Source organism: Protobothrops mucrosquamatus, unplaced genomic scaffold (assembly GCF_001527695.2).
Source record: "Protobothrops mucrosquamatus isolate PMUCROS unplaced genomic scaffold, P.Mucros_1.0 scaffold_140, whole genome shotgun sequence".
NCBI classification, from domain to species: Eukaryota; Metazoa; Chordata; class Lepidosauria; order Squamata; family Viperidae; genus Protobothrops; species Protobothrops mucrosquamatus.
In genome coordinates this window covers 157501-179142 of record NW_015386216.1, presented here as the reverse complement: position 1 = coordinate 179142, position 21642 = coordinate 157501, and the positions used below count along the sequence as shown (strand labels likewise).

At 42.4% G+C, this 21642-nt stretch overlaps 1 protein-coding gene across 1 annotated transcript in view; it reads left to right on the top strand.

Annotated features, from left to right (window-relative positions):
- Positions 1-4811, top strand: part of SLC4A4 (solute carrier family 4 member 4) — a 104474-nt gene extending 99663 nt beyond the window's left edge. The window contains exons 19-21 of the mRNA XM_015818580.1: positions 200-373; positions 3206-3367; positions 4707-4811. Coding sequence (XP_015674066.1) covers positions 200-373; positions 3206-3367; positions 4707-4811 — 441 coding nt within the window. The remainder of the gene's footprint in view (positions 1-199; positions 374-3205; positions 3368-4706) is intronic.
- The last annotated feature ends 16831 nt before the right edge of the window (positions 4812-21642 follow it).

The window sequence follows — 21642 nt, the reverse complement described above, 5'->3', positions numbered from 1 at the left end:
CCCTCCCCTCCTCTCTCCTCCCCTCCCCTCCTCTCCTCCCCTCCCCTCTCCTCTCTCTCTGTTCCTCTCCTCGATAATTTGAGGGAGAGACGGTGATAATAGATGGAAGAAGGGGGATCACTTGTTCTAGAAATAAAGTTTATCACTTGCTCTTTCTACATCATGATGGCACCTTAGAACGATCCTTTCTCCACCTCAGTTCATGGATCGCCTGAAGCTGCTCCTGATGCCTCTCAAGCACCAGCCTGACTTTATCTACCTGCGACATGTCCCCCTCCGCCGAGTCCATCTCTTCACCTTCCTTCAGGCACTGTGCTTGGCTCTCCTTTGGATCTTGAAGTCCACCGTCGCTGCTATCATATTCCCAGTCATGGTAGGTGGAAATTGTCACAACTGCATTCCGCGGCACACTCTGGAGATATCCAGCGCTGTGTCCCAAATCTATTTACAGGAAAAATATGTCGATAAAGATTCTCAGTCATCCAGGTAGAGCTGTCCAGAAGTTGAGACACGTCAACTGGACTTCCTTTTTTTTTGTCGGTTCGAAATATTTCACTGCTTATCCAAGTAGGTTCCTCAGTCTGAAGAAACGTTTCAAACCAAAAAAGAAAAGAAGTCCATTTAGCCATGACTTAACTTCCAGACATATTTTCAGGAATTGGTAATTTCCCTTACTTAAACTTTAGGATCAGAATCCCTTCAGGGCCTAAATTGGGGTCTAAATTCAGCTCCCCAGATTTCGCTTACAGCGGTCATCTCTTTTGTGTCTATTTTTATAATTATAAATCTTCAAATGCCCTTGTCCCAAAGATGCTTTTTCATGAGGCAACTGGAACTTTTTTGTTTTTCTTTGAAGACATTTCGCTTTTCATCCAAGAAGCCCTTTGACCACTCTTTCAAAGAGGCCACCTGTGTCAAAATTGAACATCCGTCTCTCAACAGAGGGTGAGGGATACGACACCATCTATCTCCAGTCTACTCTGTCCTTTCAGCAGTTCCAAGAAGGCTTCACACCCATTTGCAAGCCGGCTGACTGCAAGGTGTATAAATCCTTCCATTCCCCACCATCCAGTCAGAGTTGAAGAAGCTTCTTGGATGAGAAGCGAAACGTCTTCAAAGAAAAACAAGAAAGTCCAGTTGCCTCCTGAAAAAAGCGCCTTTGGGACAACCATGACTTTAATGCCCTTCATACTCTGAAACCTTTTTATAGCAAAGTTTGATTTGGTTCTAAATCTTCCAGGATCACAACTGATTGTTTAGCTTTGATACCCACTGTCTTTGCCCTCCTGTGTTTCTCGTTTTCTGCTATGGATGCATTGCCCATCTACAGCAGGGCTTTTCAACCTTTTCACCCATTGTACCACTTTTAGGATATGGCAACATCCGAGAACCACCAGTCGCCTAGCAAGGGGTCAAAAACTTGATGACCAAAAAAAAAAAAAAGGAAAAAAGTGATAAGGTACAGGTAGTCCTTGACTTACAACAGTTCGCTTAGTGACTGTTTGAAGTTACAATGGCACTGGAAAAAGTGCCCCCCAAGGCACAGCCAAGCAAGATACCTGCCTGCGGCGCTCTTCCTCCTGTCCGAGGTTTTCATTGTTGTGAGCATTTCTATTGAGGATTGGCAGTGGGGGTGGGGTGGGGGGGTGTTTGATTTTTATTCCCCCCGTCTGCTGGGTGGTTGCAGCAGGTTTTGGTCACTTCACATGACCCTGGGACACTGTGACCGTCATAAATATGAATCAGTTGCCAAGCATCTGAAGGTAAATCACAAGACCCTGGAGATGCTGCAACATTCCAGCTGATCGGTGCTTCTTCAGGGCTCAGCAGAAGCGCCAGGATCAGTGCCGAGCTCCAGCTGGAGCCTGGCGCTGATCCTGGCGCTTCCACTGAGCCCTGACAGCCCCGAAGAAGCGTTGATCCTGGCGCTTCCGCTGAGCCCTGACAGCCCTGCAGCTCCAGCCATCTCTCGCTCAGGCTTGTGCGGTGCTGCCACCGGTTCAGCTCATTCCCCTCCCCCGCTACCACTTTTCTAGGATGGTCGTGTACCACCTGCCAGGTGCCAATGTACCACAGGTGGTACCTGTACTACTGGTTGAAAAGCCCTGATCTAAAGACTAGTATTCAATTGCCTAGTCATGTTTTCATGTGCATTTTCTCCAAACTCACAAACTCCTCAAAAGGTTGGGTGCAGAAATCTCTGCCCTAAGCAATTCCTGCTGTGTTTTCCTTTCTTCTCCCTCGGCAAAATGGAAGCAAAGCTGCAACTTTTTGGAGGTGAGATGTTTATGTTCCTGCTTAGGCAAAGTAACAGAGAACAAACGAACATCAAACGGGAGATCTATAAGTGGACTTTCATTGGGTATTGTGCTTTTAAAGAGATCGATCTGTTCACCATTCTTGTAATGTTTTAGTTAGGGGCTTTGAGCACGTATTCAGGATGATTTCTCATACAAATAGCCCTTGACTGACAACCACAATTTAAGACCAGAATTTCTGTTGCTCAGCAAGGCGGTTGTTAAATAAGTCGCACCTTTTTTTTTTTTGCCACGGTTGTTAAGCAAAAATAGGCTGGACCCGGTATGGCAAAGAAGGTAGAAAATTGAGGTGAAAAAATACAGAATGACAGAGTTGGAAGGTAACATAATTGGAAGGGACCTTGGAGGTCATCTAGTCCAAGCAGGAGATCCTATCCCATTTCAGACAAATGGTTGTCCAATATCTTCTTAAAAACCTCCAGTGTTGGAGCACCCACAACTTCTGGTGGCAAGTGGTTCCACTGGTTAATTGTTCTCACTGTTAGGAAGTTTCTCCTTAGTTCTAGGTTGCTTCTCTCCTTGATTTAGTTTACATCTATTGCTTCTTGTCCTGCTTTCAGGTGCTTTGGAAAATAGCTTGTCTCCCTCTGTGGCAATTCCTCAAATATTTGAAGACTGCTATCATGTCACCCCTTGTCCTTCTCTTCATTAAACTAGACATACCCAATTCCAGCAACAGTTCTTCATATGTTTTAGCCTCCAGCCCCTCAACCATCTTTGTTGCTCTTCTCTGCACTCTTTCCAGAGTCTCAACATCTTTTTTATATTGTGGTGACCAAAACTGGATGCGGTATTCCACGCGTGGCCTTACCAGGGCATTACAAAGCGGTAATATCACCTATAATACCTATATACCAATAATGGAATGTTGAATTCTGTCTCCACAGATCCTTGCACTCGTAGCCGTCCGAAAAGGGATGGATTATGTCTTCTCCCAGCATGATCTCAGTTTCCTTGACGACGTCATTCCAGAAAAAGACAAGAAGAAGAAAGAAGACGAGAAGAAGAAAAAGAAAAAGAAGGGCAGCTTAGATAGTGACAACGATGATGTAAGCACGCTTGCTCTTTTCAAATGAGAGGTGACATCTTTACCTTGACTAACTTGTAAGAGCAGAGAAGAGCCATGACTGTTTATATGTCCTCCCATTGTAACATCCCACCTCACTTAAGTTGTGTTGGTGTGGTTTTTAGTGACCCCCCCCCCCCGAGATATAATGGGCAACGAGATTGGTTTTCGTTAAGACTGAGGGGAGTGTGCTGTTCTGTCCCAGCCTACGTGAGTCCTTGTTAAGCTCATAAGGAGAAACCCCTCTTCCAACAAGCAGGCTGGAACCGCAGGAAAAAACCAATTCCCCTTTTATTATTCACAGACCTGAGTAAAATGTCCAAGGCAAACAAACACAGTTCACAGAAACTTGATCCTCAACACGAACGGTTGCCTTCGGCAACCAGCACCTCCCACACCTTCCTTTTTATAATTCAGCCAAGGCGTGGCTTCCTAATGCCTTCTCCTTTGCCTTTGGAGCCGCCCCATTGCATTCCTCTGTCCTACTCTCTTTTCATGCTAGCGTTTTCGTGCATCCTGGATTTGTCCCAGCTGTTCTTCATCACTGTCCAACTCAGACTCCCAGCACAGCTGTGTCTCAGCCTGAGCGCGAGTAGAGGGGCCAGGCTCCTCGTCCGACTGTAAGTCTTGGAGCTCCTCAGAGCCTTCCTATGACTCTGATGTCACTCCAGGCGCCCCCTCCTCCTCCTCCTCCTCCTCCTCCTCCTCCTCCTCAGACTCAGCTGCCGGGTCCACTGGCTGGCGAGGAATCACAACACGTGGATATTGCATTTCTGCAATAGTCCTCAACTCACAACCACAGTGGAATCCTCAATTTCTGTGGCTAAGCAAGATCTCCCCCATTTTATGGCCTTTGTGTTGGAGTTGTTAAGTGAATCACTGCAGTTATTAAGTGAAACAAGTGGCTGTTAAGTGAGTCCGGCTTCCCCCGTCGACTTTGCTTGTCAAAAGCCGGTCGGGAAAGTCACAAATAGTGATCAGGACATTGCAGTTGTCAAAAATACATGCCAGTTGCCAAGCGTCTGAATTTTGATCATGTGACCATGGGGATGCCGCAACGGTCGTACGTGTGAAAACCAGTCATAGGTTTTCAGCGCCGTGGCCACTAAATGAATGGTTGCAAGTTGAGAACAACCCGTAGGATACAGATGTCAACACTGCTAAAATTTCAGACGCGGAGAAGGAAGTTTTTACTATCCTTTATGGTCCTTAAACTCTTGTCCGAAGCAAGAAAATGAAAATAAATTATGCTGAATAAGAACATGAACATTTTTTTAAAAAAAAAATAAATCTAAGACTTGCTGCACCTGTTTTCTTCGCAGTCTGACTGTCCGTTCACGGAAAACGTGCCCAGTATTAAAATTCCAATGGACATCATGGAACAGCAGCCCTTCCTGAATGATGAGAAACCTACTGAGAGTGAGTAGCACTACTAACCCCTCGCATGCTTGCGTCAGTCGGAATTGCGGTTTCCAAAACGGAGCAGACATAGAATTGATATAGACATCCTTCTATGTCTGTGTGTACTTAAAACAATATTATTATTATTTTTTAAAAAAATCTTGTTCTGTAGAGGTTTTCATCCTGTTTTTTCTTTTTTTCCTGCATTCTTTGACTTCTCTCCCTCTCTCTCTATATATATATAGATGGGCCTTTTTCGCCGAGCCCTGAAGGCCCATCTATTCCATGCGGCCGGCCTGGCGTAGTTTGATTATGTTTTAGTGCGGGTTTTATATGGGGTACTTTTAGAGCAGGCCTGTTATTTAATTTGATTTTAGAACAGAAACTTGTGTATATTTATTGTGGTTTTTATTATTGCCTGTTCACCGCCCTGAGTACCGTAAGGGAGATAGGGCGGTATATAAATTCAATAAATAATAATAATAATAATAATAATAATAATAATAATAATAATAATAATAATAATAATAATAATAATAATAATAATATATTTATTCCACATGTGCACATGTGGATCTGCATGCTTTCTTTTTCCCTGGGGTTTACTTTCCTGATGTCTAATCTTCTGATTTGCAGCATATAAAAAGCATTCTGTTTGCAAAAAGGATCACTGATTATTTAGAAAAAAATAGCTTGATAATGGCAAATTAATATAGTAGATTTCTCAACTCTCTCTCTGGCCCCTTAGAAGACTATTTCAGACCTCTATGGTTATCTTGTCCCTGTCTCCCCTTCTTTCGATTTAAATCTATCTTTCTTTCTTTCTTTTTTTCTTTCTTGTCTTTTTCTTTCTTCTCCTTCCTTTTCTTTCTCCTTCCTTTTTCTTTCTCCTTCTTTCCTTCCTTCTTTCCTTCTCCTTTCTCTCTCTCTCTCTCTCTCTCTTTCTTTCTTTCTTTCTTGTCTTTTTCTTTCTTCTCCTTCCTTTTCTTTCTCCTTCCTTCCTTCCTCTTTCTTTCTCCTTCCTTCCTTCCTTCCTTCCTTCTCCTTTGTCTCTTTCTTTCTTTCTTTCTTTCTTTCTTTCTTTCTTTCTTTCTTTCTTTCTTTCTTTCTTTCTTTCTCGCTGTTTCCATTTTCTCAGAATATCTTAAAAATCTGTTGCAAAGGTCTGCAAAATGTAGTCAAAAATGGCAATCATAATGTACATAAAAAGAATTAATCATTTTTTAAAATCTGAAGGCTGGCTCTTTGGGTTTGAAGCATGTCACCTTTCCTCTGATTAAAATCATATTTCAAAATTTAAAAAGTCCATCAGAGCAGGAAATATGTAAGGGAAGGCAGTGAGGTGCCATAGTCTGTATATAAAGGGCTGCTTTACTACCATGTCATATTTGGTTTATTTTGAGAATGTTATTAGCTTCTGTTTAAAGTACATTAGGAATTAATATAATCAGACCAGAAAAGTAACATAAAGTTTTATTTCAGTCATGTGTGTTTCTTCCTATAGAAAAGGAGGGTTGGGCTTTCTAAGTAAAATGTTTGTTTTTTTTAATAACAGAAGAAAAATCAACATTCCTTGAACGCCATACATCATGCTGATGAAATTCCTCACTTCCATTCCTATATGCCAAGGTAAGTCTCTTTGGGAATTTCCAGATTTTATCCACACACACATACTGTACACATATACATACATACATATCCCTAATGAAAATACCAGGATACCTGTTTCAAACTGCTTTCATCCAGAATAGTATCTTCAATAAATTTAAGAGTAAACTTCAGAGAATTTCTAACAGGCTTAAAATTCTCATGCGATTTATTGCATTTTACAGGTAAGTTCTTGACCAGGGGTCTTCAAATTTGGCCCTTTTATGACTTGTGGACTTCAACTCCCAGAATTCCTCAGCCAGACATGCTGGCTGAGGAATTCTGCGAGTTGAAGTCCACAAGTCATAAAAGGGCCAGGTTTGAAGACCCCTGATATAGATTTAAGAGGAGTGGACTTCAACTCCCAGAATTCCTCAGCCAAGCACGCTAGCTGAGGAATTCTGGGAGTTGAAGTCCACAAGTCATAAAAGGGCCAAGTTTGAAGACCCCTGTCCTTAATTTAGGACCACAACCGAGCCCAAAATTTCTATTGCTAAGCAAGAACAGTTGTTCAGTGAGTTTTGCCTCATTTTACGACCTCTTTTGCCACAGATGTTATAAGCGAATCGCTGCAGTTGTTAAGTTAGTCACACAATCGTTAAGTGAATCTGGCCTTCCCCATTGACTTTGGTTGTCAGAAGGTCACAAAAGCGGGATCGTGGGACCCCGGGACCCCGCAACCGTCGTAAACATGAGTCAGCCGCCAAGCGGCTGAATTTTGATCATGTGACCTTGAAAAGATGCTGCAAGGGTTGTGAACGTGTGAAAAATGGTCCTAAGTCACTTTTCCCCCCAGTGCTGTTGCAACTTCCAACAGTCACTAAATGAATGGTTGTGAGTCAAGTACTACCTATACTTAAAATATATATATATATATAAATTAAGACAGCTCTGGGTTACACAAGGCCTTTGTTCTGGAAGTAGCTTTGGAGAATGTTCTTCATTGAATTTGAATATATGCCCCCATTCTCAGCTGTTTTTCAGAATTTGGAAGGATAAAATGGCCATCTTGTGAGACTTCCGGAAGGTTCCAGAGTCTGTGGCTTCTGCAGCCCTCCAAAACCACACAAAACACAGCCGGTTCTCCATGCTTTTCAGAAACTCCGGAGAACCTGTAAGAGCTGTCTTATGTGACTTCCGGAGGGTTCAAAGGCTGTGCAAGGGTCTCTCCACAGCCCCCCACCCCAAATCACTTGAGAAGAGGGTCAGCTTTCATGAATAATTGACAGGTGTTGGCAAAGGCTGGCAGGTCCCCCAAAACATCATAGCAGTGTCTCCTTTTGACACCTGTGTCGGTCGGTCTCCTGAGCCCAATGGTGTTCCATTTCACGGAGGTGTTCAATCTCTAATTATAATTTTGTGATTCTTCTTTCTAGGCCTCCGCAAAATCCTGACGGAAGTTGTGCCTCAGATTAGACTAGAGTTCAACCCTGAAGACCATACCTACTTTTGGAATAGCAAGGGAACAGAACCCACTTTCACTGCTGCGTCTTTATTATGGGGGGGGGGTTTGTCTCCAAATTTGGCCACTTGTGGACTACAACTCCCAGAATTCCTCAGCCAGCCATGCCATGCTGGCTGGGGAATTCTGGGAGTTGAAGTCCACAAGTCTTAAAAGTGGCCAAATTTGGGGAGCCTCTCTTTATGGAACTGGATTTTTCTTTGTCATCTTTCTAGTCAAATGTTCAGTTGTTGTTATCCATCTAGGTTAAAAAAAAACAAACAAACACCGGATGTATCCCTTTTCCTTTAGATTTTGTTCCCTTTCCTCTCTTTTCCCCGCTTCATCCCATTGGTGTTTTTCCTCACAAACTCTTTCTTTTCCCTTTCATTCTGACCAATATTTCTTTTCTTTTCTTTTTTCTTTTTGGCCTTCTCAATATATGTGCCCCCTCGTCTGTTGCTTTTCAGAAGAGGGTGCAAGTATTAAGGATATATTATTGCAACGTGGTGAACTGTCAGCAAAACTGACCGTTGTTTTTATTTTGAGATGTGAATCAGTGTTTCCCACCTCCTGCTCGTTTGGGGGCATTTGTTGATATTAAGTTTTGTTTTTTTTAAATCTCTTTCTTTCTCTCTACCAGGGGTAGGCAACCTTGGCTCTTTTATGACTCGTGGACTTCAACTCCCAGAATTCCTGAGCCAGCACGGCTCAGCTTGGAAACTCTCCCTTTCCCCTCAGCATGGCTGGCTCAGGAATTCTGGGAGTTGAAGTCCACGCGTCATAAAAGAGCCAAGGTTGCCTACCCCTGGCCTAGAAGCTTCACTTTATTACATGTCAAGATGTGAATAATTTAGATCAGGGGTAGGCAACCTTGGCTCTTTTATGACTCGTGGACTTCAACTCCCAGAATTCCTGAGCCAGCATGGCTCAGCTTGGAAACTCTCCCTTTCCCCTCAGCATGGCTGGCTCAGGAATTCTGGGAGTTGAAGTCCACCAGTCATAAAAGAGCCAAGGTTGCCTACCCCTGTGTCTAGTAGAACAAAACTGACTTTCAGGCAATTTCCCAATAACTCTCAATTCCTGCAAAATGCTGCTATCTTAACAGGCTCTTAATGTCACCTCTGCTTTTGTATTTTGCGACAAAGCAGTCGAAAAGGTGTAAACCCACACAGACAGATCTCTCTTTTTTTTTCCCGCCATTACTATGACATCTGTGTAAACCCGCTCTTATGCAACTTTTATTCTGTAACGCTGAAATGGATTCTTAAGCTGTCGGCTGTGTTGACAAAGTGTTATCTGTTTTAAATTATGGGAGCCTAATCTGTAATATTTAGGGATGTGGGGGGAGCGATTTGTCAATTTTTCAACATTTTTTTAAAACTTAGTGTAAAAAAAAAATGACTTTTTTTTCCTGCAGCAGGAAATATAGTTTTGAGTAGTTCTACCTCTCGTTTCTAGATTTGGGCTTTTTCTTTTTTTAAAAAAATAAAGAAAATGTTTTAATAATAGTAGTAATAATAATAATAATAATTGTATAATATATTGTATAATGTGATTTTTACAAAAAGAACAAAAAAAAAAAACCACACCAAAAATACAATCTCAAGGGTATATAGTTGTGTTTTTCAAAGTTAGCAACTTTAAGAGGTGGTGGATTTCAACTCCCAGAATTCCATCCAGGCTGGGGAATTCTGGGAATTGAAGTCCATGCATCGTGAAGCTGCCAAGTTTGCAAAACAGGGCTATATAGCATAGAACTTAAATCAGCTGTATCAATACTTTTTTTAAATCATGTTTCTTTTCTTTCCATTTCTTTTAACAATCTAAATCAAGGATACTTATTCAAAGTACTCAGTGTTTTTTTTCAACTAGTATCTGTTTAAAAAAACAAGTGGAACAATCTGCCGAGCCCTGTTCCTGTTTTTGCAGTGCCTCTCTTGATCGCACAGAAATTTTTTTGCACATACCCCGTACAAACACCTTGTGACACCAGACCGGGTTGTGCAGCAGTATCACTAACGCATTGCCTTCAGACAGGAAAGGCTAATACAAAAAAGGGGCAGGGGCAGACTTTTGCCTTGTGCAGATTTCCGTTGAAATCCGTCTTGGTGGTTCATTTTCATTTTTTACAAAATTGCTGTTGCGTGACGGTGCGTGTGTGTGTGCGTGCACGTTGGACAGAACACGGATTTTATATGGGAGTGGGTTTCAAGCCTTAATTGCCAGTCTATACGATCTCATTTTATCCACCTCTGTTGAAAGATGAGATAATATTTTGGCTGGACTTAACATTCTTTCTCCTAAATTCTCCTTGATTTTCATGTTGACCTAAAATAAAATTTGGTCCAGCCTAGTTTTCTGGACTGTTTGATTTCAAGCTGTACATTTTCCTGTTCTCCTTGAAACCCCCTTCCAGCAGCTACTGTTCTCAGTGAGAAGAGATTTTAGACTCACCTGTCCCTGATGATCTATCTTTCCGCATGCAGGGGCATAGTAGCTTTGAAAGATAACTTTGCGGCTTGGCGCTCTCTCCCCAACTTTATCTGCAGGAAAAGATTTGCAATTCACCTGGACGAGTAAGTAGGCTCTAGTCCAGTGTTTCTCAACCTTGAGAACTTTAAGAAGTCTCGACTTCAACTCCCAGAATTCCCCAGCCAGCCATACTGGCTGCGGCACGAGTCTTCAAACTTGGCCCTTTTATGAATTCTGGACTTCAACTGCTAGAATTCCTCAGCCAGCGTGCCTGGCTGAGGAATTCTGGGAGTTGAAGTCCACAAGTCATAAAAGGACCAAGTTTGAAGACCCCTGGGCTGGGGAATTATGGGAGGTGAAGTCCAGACTTCTTAAAATTGCTAAGCTTGAAAAACACTCCTCTAGTCTATTGCTATGACAGAATTAGAGTGAAACAAGTCCTATGCCTGTCTGTTTGGGAAACAGTAATCAGAAACTGGTTTAATGGCCTTCAGGAAATTAAAGACGTCAGACTAGAATCCAGACCAGCCCTTCAGGCGGGGGCAATTTCTGCGGAGGCATTTTAGGTGAGTGTTCAAATAGATCAGGGGTCTTCAAACTTGGCCCTTTTATGACTTGTGGACTTCAACTCCCAGAATTCCTCAGCCAGGTAATGCTGGCGGAGGAATTCTGGGAGTTGAAGTCCACAAGTTCATAAAAGGGCCAAGTTTGAAAACCCCTGAAATAGATGGAGACATTGGGTTCGTCAGCTGAGGTCACAAACCATGGCTTGGGTGGTTTGATTGGGGCTTAGCGAATTGTGAGAACTCAGCTATTGTAAGTTGCAAAGTGGTCTGCGGCTTAGCGATGTACACGTAAATAGTAAGCCTGCGTACGGCTTGTGGTTTAGTCAAATCATGGCTAAATGAATAATGGCTTAGTATGAATGTAGCGATAACAACCCACAAATGCTTATGAATTGGAGCTTTGAAGTAGGACCTCTGGGCACAGGAACTCTCAAGCAATATTAGGGGGGAAAAAATGGCATTTGTTCTTTTTTACCAATTCAGCAGAATTCAGGATTTTACTAATTCTGCTTATTGTCAATGCCAGCAAATTGGTATTTGAGTCAATGCAGAAATGAATTGGACTACATTTCTAATGTGTGGGAGAGCAAATACAGGTAGTCCTTGACTTATGACCCCAATTGGACTAGAAAACCCATCATTCAGTGGGACGGTCATTAAGCGAGACACCACGTGACCCTAACTTGCAACCTTCCCTGCTGGCTTCTCCGCTGACTTTTACCCATCTGAGGATGGCTAGGAAGTTCACAGTTGGTGATCATGTGAACGTGGGAGACTGCGACTCTCGTAAATGAGTGACAGTGGTCAAATGTCCAAATCACGATCAGGTGACCGTAGGGACACCGGCAGGATCATAAGGGCGAAGACCAGTCGTAAACTGTGGTAACTTCGAAAAGCCGCTAAACAAACTGGTCGCAAAATCAAGGACTACTGTATTTTTATTACCCTGGTTATACCTGAGGCAATTTCCCCCCTTGCTAACCAAATAAATACTGAGAGACCCGAAAGGAAATTTAGAATTTTGAAAGGAGTGAGGATATAAACTATCGGCCTTGGCAAACATCCTCCCGAATGTGCCCAGAGGCAAATTACTTCCCCGTTGATTCCTACGAGTAAGTCTTTCAGTCTTCCTCGCCCGAACGGCATTAAACGTACTTGAATTCCCTGTGGTAAGCTAATGCTCATTCAACAGAACAATTTTTTTTTTTGCACTAATTGCAGCAAGGAGAATAAAATCCCTCGCCGGGGGATTTTGCGTGAAAGGGATGAGAGTCAGAGGTATTTCGTTTTATGAGTTCCAGGTACTAGGAGCACTGAGCTGCACAGTTTTTTATTTATTTTGTTTTTAAATGGACAGCGCTAAGGGTGCACTGTCCTTGCACTTTTCATGCCAGCTTAAGTGGCACAACGTCCTGCCACAAAGGAACTACAGGTAGTCCTCAACTTACAACCGTAATTGAGCCCAGAATTTCTGTTGCTAAGCGACAGAGTTGTTAAATAAGTTTTCCCCCATTTTACGACCTTTCCCACTGTTGTTAAGTGAATCACTGCCACTGTTAAGTTAGTAAGTGACCCTGGCTTGCCAGAAAGTCACAGCAAGTGATTGCGTGACCCCCCTCCCGGGACATGGCAACCGTCATAAATATGAAGCATCTGAATCTTGATCACCTGACCACAGGGATGCTGCAGACGGTCGGTCGTAAGCGTGAAAAACGGTCGTTAAGTCACTTTGTTTTAGTGTCGTCGTAACTTTGAATGGCCATTAAACAAACCGTTGTAAGTTGAGGACTACCTGTATTGTTGTTTACTGTGAGATCCTCAATCTGTTTGCACCCTCGGAATGAAGACCAGACAGGGTATGTATATATCTAGTTACCATCCGTATGAAAATCATAGGAAAAGAAATGTTTTATTGCGTGTAGATAACTCTGGGGAAATACAAGGGTTTATTGGCAAAATTTCACTCTCATATAACAATCATTGCTTACCTGGCGTCATAGTTCTCCTCTTCCGAACGGCCTTTGAAATGACAGTGGATAGGATAAAGGAGGACAGGTAATCTTTGACTTATGATCACAGGTGAGCCCCAAATTTCCATTGAGCCAGTTGTCCCAAAGGTGCTTTTTTCAGGAGGCAACTGGACTTTCTTCTCTTTGAAGATGTTTCACTTCCTGTCCAAGAAGCTTCTTCTGCTCTGGATGGTGGGGAAGGGAAGGATTTATACTCCTTGTAGACAGCTGGTCATTTGCATCGTTTTAGAGAGTCGTTGAGGCCACCTGGAGGTTTATTCTGTGTCCTCAGGGTCACCTGAGTAGCGCAAATGGGTATGGAGCCTTCTTGGAAAGTACAACTCCACAACACAGTCATTTCAGCAGTTCCAGGAAGGCTCCACATCCATTTGCACCGCTGAGGTGACCCTGAGGACACAGAATAAACCTCCAAGTGGCCTCAACGACTCTCTAAAAGGATGCAAACGACCAGCTGTCTGCAAGGAGTATAAATCCTTCCATACCCTGCCATCCAGTCAGAACTGAAGAAGCTTCTTGGATGAGAAGCGAAAAGTCTTCGAAGAAAAAACAAGAAAGTCCAGTTGCCTCCTGAAAAAGCACTTTTGGGACAACCATGACCCGGATGACTTGAGAATCTCCATCGACGTTGAACCAGTTGTTAAAGTGAGTTTGCGCCTCATTTTTTTTGCCACCGTTGTTAAGCAAATCATTTTGGTTGTTAAGTGAATCATAGTCATTAAGTGAATCTGACTACCTCCAGTGACTTTGCTTGTCGGAAGCTAGCTGGGTAGGGTTAAAACCGGTGATCACATGACCCTAGAGCAGTGCAGACGTCATAAATACAATCCGGTTACCTAGTGCATGAATTTTGATCCCGTGACCGTGAGGATGCTGCAATGGTCCTAAGTGTGAAAAGCGGTCATAAGTCACCCTTTTCAGTGCTGTTATAACTTCAAACAGTCACTAAACAAATTGTTGTAAATTGAGGACTACTTGAACACATTTAGTTCTGGTCTTAATCCCCCGCAATTCAGCAAATTTATCATCTTTTATCAAAATCTTTTTACTTCAACGGAAATTTTTTTTCCAGGTTTTTCAGTAAAACTCGGTTAATGGGACAAAGAAATAATAACCTATTTAATTTTCCTTGCAGTAAGCACCAGAGTAGCAATAAACAGTCTAGACTCTAGACCAATAGCACAAAATTTAGTTTCTTTTCCTTCCATTTAAAACTTCTTAATGTTTTCAGGAAAATAATTTTAAAAAATGTTTTCACGTCTGATTCTGTAGGCACTGCCAGACCTGTTGTCAAAATTAGACAACAGCGTAGCACTGACGATTTTACCTAGTTAGGGTAATGAAACATCTGCAAGAAAACAAGCAAGCTCAGAGAGCACCAAGGACACCTCACAACAGGTTCGCCACCACTGCCCTAGAATGATCAAACACAAAACAGGGTGAGGATATCTATTGGCTGCTGCAGTGCATGGAATTAGAAAAAGATTTTGAGGGGTGGGGACCCAAACCAATCAGAGTGTTCAGATCACTGTTTCTCAGCCTTAAGACGTGTGGACCTCAACTCCCAGAATTCCCCAGCCAGCCATGGCTGGTTTAGACCGCCGCAACTCTTGAAATGTTGTAGACTATGTTAAAGATGAAATGTTTTGCCCATATTTCCTTGAAGTATTACTAAAATGACCGGCAATCCTTAGAAATGTCTTGCAGCAAAGAAAGGCACGTAAGGTACGATATCCTAATATCAGGTGCAATCAACCAGAGCCAGCCGTAAATAGCAAAAGTCAGAAACTTTATTGTTTACCACCTGTGTTGGAAGAATCTCCCCAGAGTGCTTGCCTTTCCCTGGGAACAACCAGATAAGGCTTCATAGATCTTGGGGGAAGTCGAGCTTATGCCACTTGCGGCTGCACAAGGACACCAAGCTAGGCCCTTGCTTGACTCCTCCTTCCAGCCAAGCTGAACAGTTTCCCAACTCATAAGAAAACGTGGAAGCCAGGGTATTACCAATCTCCAAAGGGGATATATAGCCTCGTAATTTTTAAGGACTATGGGTAATCTTGTGACCACAATTGAGCCCAAAATATCTGTTGCCACGCGAGACAATTGTTAAGTGAATTTTGTCCTCTTTTACAGCCTTTCTCACCACGGTTGTTAAATGAATCACGGCAGTAACAGGGTGGTGAAGTGAATCTGGCTTCCCCAGTGTTTTTGCTTGTCAGAAGGTCACAGAAGTGACCTCGGGACATTGTCATAAATCCGAGTCAGTTGCCAAGCGTCTGAATTGTGGTCACGTGCCCATGGGGATGCTGCAACGGCTGTCAGTGAGGAAAAAAACACGGTCATAAGTCCGTTTTTTGGGCACAATTGTAACTTCAAACGGTCACTAAATGAACTATTGTTACATAGCATCTTAAATCTCTCTAAAAAATTTTCTTGGGGCTCCCAAGTATCCAAAAATAAAATCAGCTATTAAAACAAAAAATTCGTCCTTTTCTTAAGCTTCTCTTCCCCCGTTTAAAATGGCACTTCAACAAAAAGGGAAATAATTCGAAAAAAAAACTTTTCACAGGAAAAATAAAGAAAATAAAGGTAAAAAAAAGTCTCACCGAAACTTCCACGGTGGCTCTGCTTGCTTAGATGATCTTATGGCTTACGGTTGGCGCAGCTAAATGATCGGCTATTTTGCTGGCCGATCTTTACCCTGTCGGTCCAAAGGAGATACTCGGTGCACAGAGGACGCCGCCGTTCCTCTGCAACTATCTGAGAAGCCTCCTCAACGGTAGACGCTCCTCCAGAGCGTCTTTTCGACCCTCTAAGGGGTCTACCGGCAGGGGAAACTCGATCGGCAAAGGGACGACTCCCTTCGCTCGACCGCACCGCCGCGAACCGGAACCACTAAATGAAGTATTGTTAAGTTGAGAACTACCTGTACTAAAATGAGGTCCTAATTCAAATGATCCGGGCAAAGGCCCACAATGTTTTTCACCATAGAGAGGGCAGGAATTCAGTGGCATCGCTCAGAGCGATGCCACTGAATTCCTGCCGTCTCTATGGTAAAATATGTGATTGTGTTTCTGCCCTTTTCTGGTTCTGTAACAACTTCCGTGAACAGCAAGGAAGGGAAGGAGGCAGAGAAGGAAGAGGAGACTGGGACTTAGAATAGAATAACAGTGTTGGAAGAGATCTTGTAGGTCATCTAGTCCAACCCCTCGCCCAAGCACGAGTCCCTACACCATTTCTGACTTGCTGAGGTTTAGAGCCTTAAGAAGGCATCCAGCTTAGTACAACTTCACCACCCAACTCTACCAAGTTATTTCTGCTCAGGGCTAACACGGAGTGAACTTTATAAGAGCCGGAGATATTTTTTGTCACAATGTGAAGCTCTTAACCACCTATCTCTCTCCCTCTTCTCTTTTTTTTCCCTTTCGCTCTCCTTTACACAACTGCATACTGTAGATGTTGTTTCCGCAAATCGAAATGCACTTTCAGATACTTTATATTGTTGTCGGGGTACTTTGTTGTTATTTGTTATTGTTTGTTCACTTTAAAACTATTAAAAAGTCTGTACTTGCTTTGGAGGGGTGACGGATGAGGAAAAAAGAAAGAAAGAAACACAGCCACTTTATTTAAAAAACTGAAGACTGAGACGATGGAACAAATAGGAAACTGAGGGGAAAGAAGCCTTCAGACGACGCTGCGGTTTCTGTCAATAATAATTAAAAACCCAAAACCGCGAAATTCCATATTATATATAACCTATGATTTTACATTTTTATGAGGCTTTCTATTGTGACTTTTATGGAATCCAAGAAATGAAGAAGATGAGATATTTTAGCATTTCTATTTTTCAAAATTACATGTATACTGAAAATAAAAGTAATTTTATGCATTTGGGGGTCTGTGGCATTTTTTGTACGTTTGGTGGTCTGATAGAACTTGGATATGTGTCAAAAGATTATATCTACATGTGAAGGTCCAATTAAACTGATTTCTCGCTACTCGTGTGTATACACAGGAATATTTTCAACAAACAGGACCTGTTTGGAGTTTAATATGGTAAACAGAATTCCAAAAAGTTAGCTTGCTTGTGACTACATAGGGATTCTAGGCTGATCCCTCTTTTAACTCCGCCCCAGGTTCTGCCAGTCCTTCTCCTTCCATATGTGTTTGTTCTGTGATAGAAAATGAGTTATTCAGACACAATAGGCACACTGGCCCTTGCACACTCAACTGTGTGCTCCCCCAGCCTTGCAAGAATCCTAAGTTTCATTTTACACGGTCTCCGGTCCTCATGATTACTGAACGACTTGGTAGCATTTGACACGTTTATTGCACCAATAAAACGTTGTATAAAGGCAAGGTAACGACCAAAGCTTTCCAAAAGAAGACCACTATTGTTGGGCAAAGTTTTAGAGTCAGTCAAAAGTGTGTTAGGTTGTTCATGTGGGACACAGCAGATGTTAATATCCTCGCTCCTAAGGTCACTATGAGATTCCTTAAACATCTTTTCAGTAGACCAGTTCAGTCAGTTAGTTCAGCCTCCTAAATCTGGTGCCTCAACAGTTCTCCTGACCGTAGATGTATAATCCAATTTGCAGGAGGAAAAAAGTGCTTCAGACATTCCCGATAATATTCTCATAACTTTCCCCTTTTCTAGATCTAGAACCTCTTCCCATATCAAGTCACTGGTGGTCTTCCTGAGGCTAAACAGAAGGGGGTTCTTCCAACGATGATTGTTGTCTTTTTTGAAGTCTCCAGCCATGTTTGGCTACAGAATTTCTTAATCCCATCAGACTCTTCAAGTCTAGGCTAGGGACTCAGCCTTGGTCAACATTTCTGCCTGCTTCCCTGCCAAATTTCGGCTCTTCCGTGCCCGAAGACCGCCAAGCTAGCCCTTAAGACGGGGGTCCTCAACCTTGGCAATTTTAAGACTTGTGGACTTCCAACTCCCAGAATTCCTCAGCCTAATCTAAGGGCTATTGCTATCTTGTTTTAAGGGGGGGAAAAAGCTAGCAAAACAATTCAAAATTGGAGACCTGAATTGCATTGCGTTCCTTCCTTCAAGAGAAATGGCTGGGTCTGTTAGGGTTTGCTCTCCTTTTATGCATGGGAAAATACAGGTAGTCCTCAAGTTACAATCATTTGTTTAGTGACAGAAGTTATAAAAGGACTGAAAAAAGGGAATAGAGTAGAACAGAACAGAACAGTTATATCTGTCACTCATTCATACAATTCTGTCTGGAATCATTGATGTGGTCGGTAATATTTTTTAAATTATATTCTATCTATCTATCTATCTATCTATCTATCTATCTATCTATCTATCTATCTATCTATCTACCTACCTACCTACCTACCTACCTACCTACCTACCTACCTACTTTATCTATCTATCTATCTATCTATCTGTCTGTCTGTCTGTCTGTCTGTCTGTCTGTCTGTCTGTCTGTCTGTCTGTCTGTCTGTCTGTCTGTCTGTCTTGTCTGTCTTATATCTTGCTCTATCTTCATTTCTAATGTTGTCTTGCAGACTTTCCTCAAAGCTTTTGTTATGGGTTGTAGGGATCTTGCTGCCTCATCCTTTCACCAACTTTCATCACCAGCCTGTCTTGGAGAGCCTCCAACTTCAAGGGGCTTTGACTGTGGGGTATAAAGGTCTTGACGTCACCCTCCTGACCTTTTGAGAAAATTAGCCTTCCCATCTCCTACAGCTCAGGCAATGGCTGTTGATTGACATGCTCCAGGGCATGCTGAGATACAGTGCTGAGTTTCATTCAGGTGTCAAATTTTCCAATTTTAACCATAGGAGAAATGATTATGTGGCCAGGCACTGCTGAGCATCCCTGAGGTGAAAGTCAATTTCATCAAGAGCTCTGCCTGGAGCTATTCTTACCTCCTTATGAAACTTATATTTGGGCCTGCAAAGCGATTGTTAGGTGGGGGACTTTAGCCATGGTGTCTCTGCATCCATCACTTCAAAAAGAACCGCACATGGAAACTTGAGTCGGCAAGTGAACCTGTAGGGTAAGGGTGTCCAACCTTGGCAACCTTAACACCTGTGGACTTCAACTCCCAGAATTCTACAAGAGAGGTGTCCAATCTTGACAACTTCAAGGCCTGTGGACTTCAACTCCTAGAATTCAGCAATAGGGGTGTCCAGACTTGGCAACTGTAAGACCTGTGGACTTTTAATTCCCAGAATTCAGCAATACGGGTGTCCAGTCTGACATCTTCAAGGTCTGTGGACTTCAACTCCCAGAATTCAACTATAGGGGTGTCCAATCTTGACAACTTCAAGGTCTGTGGACTTCAACTCCCAGAATTCAACAATAGGGGTGTCCAATCTTGACAACGTTAAGGCCTGTGGACTTCAACTCCCAGAATTCAACAATAGGGGTGTCCAATCTTGACAACGTTAAGGCCTGTGGACTTCAACTCTCAGAATTCAACAATAGGGGTGTCCAATCTTGACAACTTTAAGGCCTGTGGACTTCAACCAGAAGTCAACTATAGGGATGTCCAATCTTGGCAACATCAAGGTCTGTGGACTTCAACTCCCAGAATCCAACACTTCTGGCTGGCTGGGGAATTCTGGGACTTGAAGTCCACAGGTCTTAAAGTTGCCAAGCATGGACCCCCCTGCTGCATATTTCCTGACCCCGTCTTAGCTTCTTATCAACGTCAGGTTGGCTTTGAATTTGAAAATTGCCCTTCAGTCTTTGCCGACAAGTGGCGTTCATTTCAAGATCTAAGCGAACTGGGGAAGATTGTTATTCATAAATAAGATTCAAAGGAATAAAAACAAACACGTGCTTTGGGCTTCGTGTGATTTATAGCAAATTGCAAAAACCGGCTGTTTTGATTAAACCAAAAGAGGCATGGATGTTTGTGGCCACCATAACAGAAAATATTTTCCACTTGAGGAGATGGAAATTTTGCTTTTCCTTCAGAGGGGAAACAAAGAGGAATGTTATCATTGGGGCATTTCACCTAAGGAAAATAAATAGGGGATAAAGTTGAAAGGATTTTTTTTATTCAGTATTTGTCAGCTGACTGATAGCTAGGCTGCCAATGCCCAAGTTGTAGCTGAGGTTTCAGGAGAAGTGAGAGAGCTTGCATTATGTAATGATTTTTTTTTATTAAGTGCAAAAATTGGAGAGGATGATCCAAATAGGCCATCCACTGGCAAAACAAATATTTTGAGTTTCTTAGTTTGGGACGGAGATGTGGGTGAATAAAACAATGATTCAAATTGACTCAGGTCACTTTGATCAGATCCAATTCAAAAGCAATTCAATCAATCTGGAGGTCTTCTGTGGATCATCCCATGCAGTTAGAAGATAGAACATAAAATAATAAGAGTTGGAAGGGGCCTTGGAGGTCTTCTAGTCCAACCCCTCAATATAGGGTAGAGGGGTTGAGCAGGAGACCTATATAGCTTAATGGTCTAAATATATTGAGCAGGAGACCTATATAGCTTAATGCAGGGGTCTTCAAACTTGGCCCTTTTATGACTTGTGGACCAACTCCCAGAATTCCTCAGCCAGGCATGCTGGCTGAGGAATTCTGGGAGTTGAAGTCCACAAGTCATAAAAGGGCCAAATTTGAAGAACCCTGGCTTAATGGTCTACACCAGGGGGTCTCCAAACTTGGCAACTTTAAGACTTGTGGACTTCAACTCCCAGAATTCCTCAGCCAGCCATGCTTAAAGTCTTAAAGTTGCCAAATTTGTAGACCCCTGATTCAAACTGAACTTAATTCTTATTCCAATGCACAGAAATGCATACCCATGTGCACGCACACACACACACACTATTCCTATCATAGGAGAACAAGTGAAGATTTGAAGTCATCCCAATAACAGCCCAAGGGAAGATGCAATATTTAGACCAGCGTTTCTCAATCTTGACAACTTTAAGATACATGGAGCTCAACTCTGCATTCCCCAGCCAACATGGATGGGTGGGTAGATGGATGAATGGAGACAGACAGACAGACAAACATTAGGACTGAGGACTACTTTGGGAGATTGATGGATGTAAAAAGTTAGTAGATGATAGATAGATGGATAGATGGATGGATGGATGGATGGATGGATGGATGAATGAATGGATGATAGATAAATAGATAGAGATAGATAGATGGATGGATGGGTAGATAGATAGATAGATAGATAGATAGATAGATAGATAGATAGATAGATAGATAGATAGATAGATAGATAGATAGATAGATAGATAGATAGATAGATAGATAGATAGATAGACATACAGACAGTCAGATGATAGATGGATGGATGGATGGATGGATGGATGGATGGATGGATGGAGACAGACAGACAGACAGACAAACATTAGGACTGAGCACTACTTTGGGAGATTGATGGATGTAAAAAGTTAGTAGATGATAGATAGATGGATAGATGGATGGATGGATGGATGGATGGATGGATGGATGGATGGATGATAGATAGATAGATAGATAGATAGATAGATAGATGGATGGATGGATGGATGGATGGATGGATGGATAGATAGATAGATAGATAGATAGATAGATAGATAGATAGATAGATAGATAGATAGATAGATAGATAGATAGATAGATAGATAGATAGATAGATAGATAGGCAGGCAGGCAGGCAGGCAGGCAGGCAGGCAGGCAGATATATAGATGATTGGTTGGTTGGATGGATAGATGGA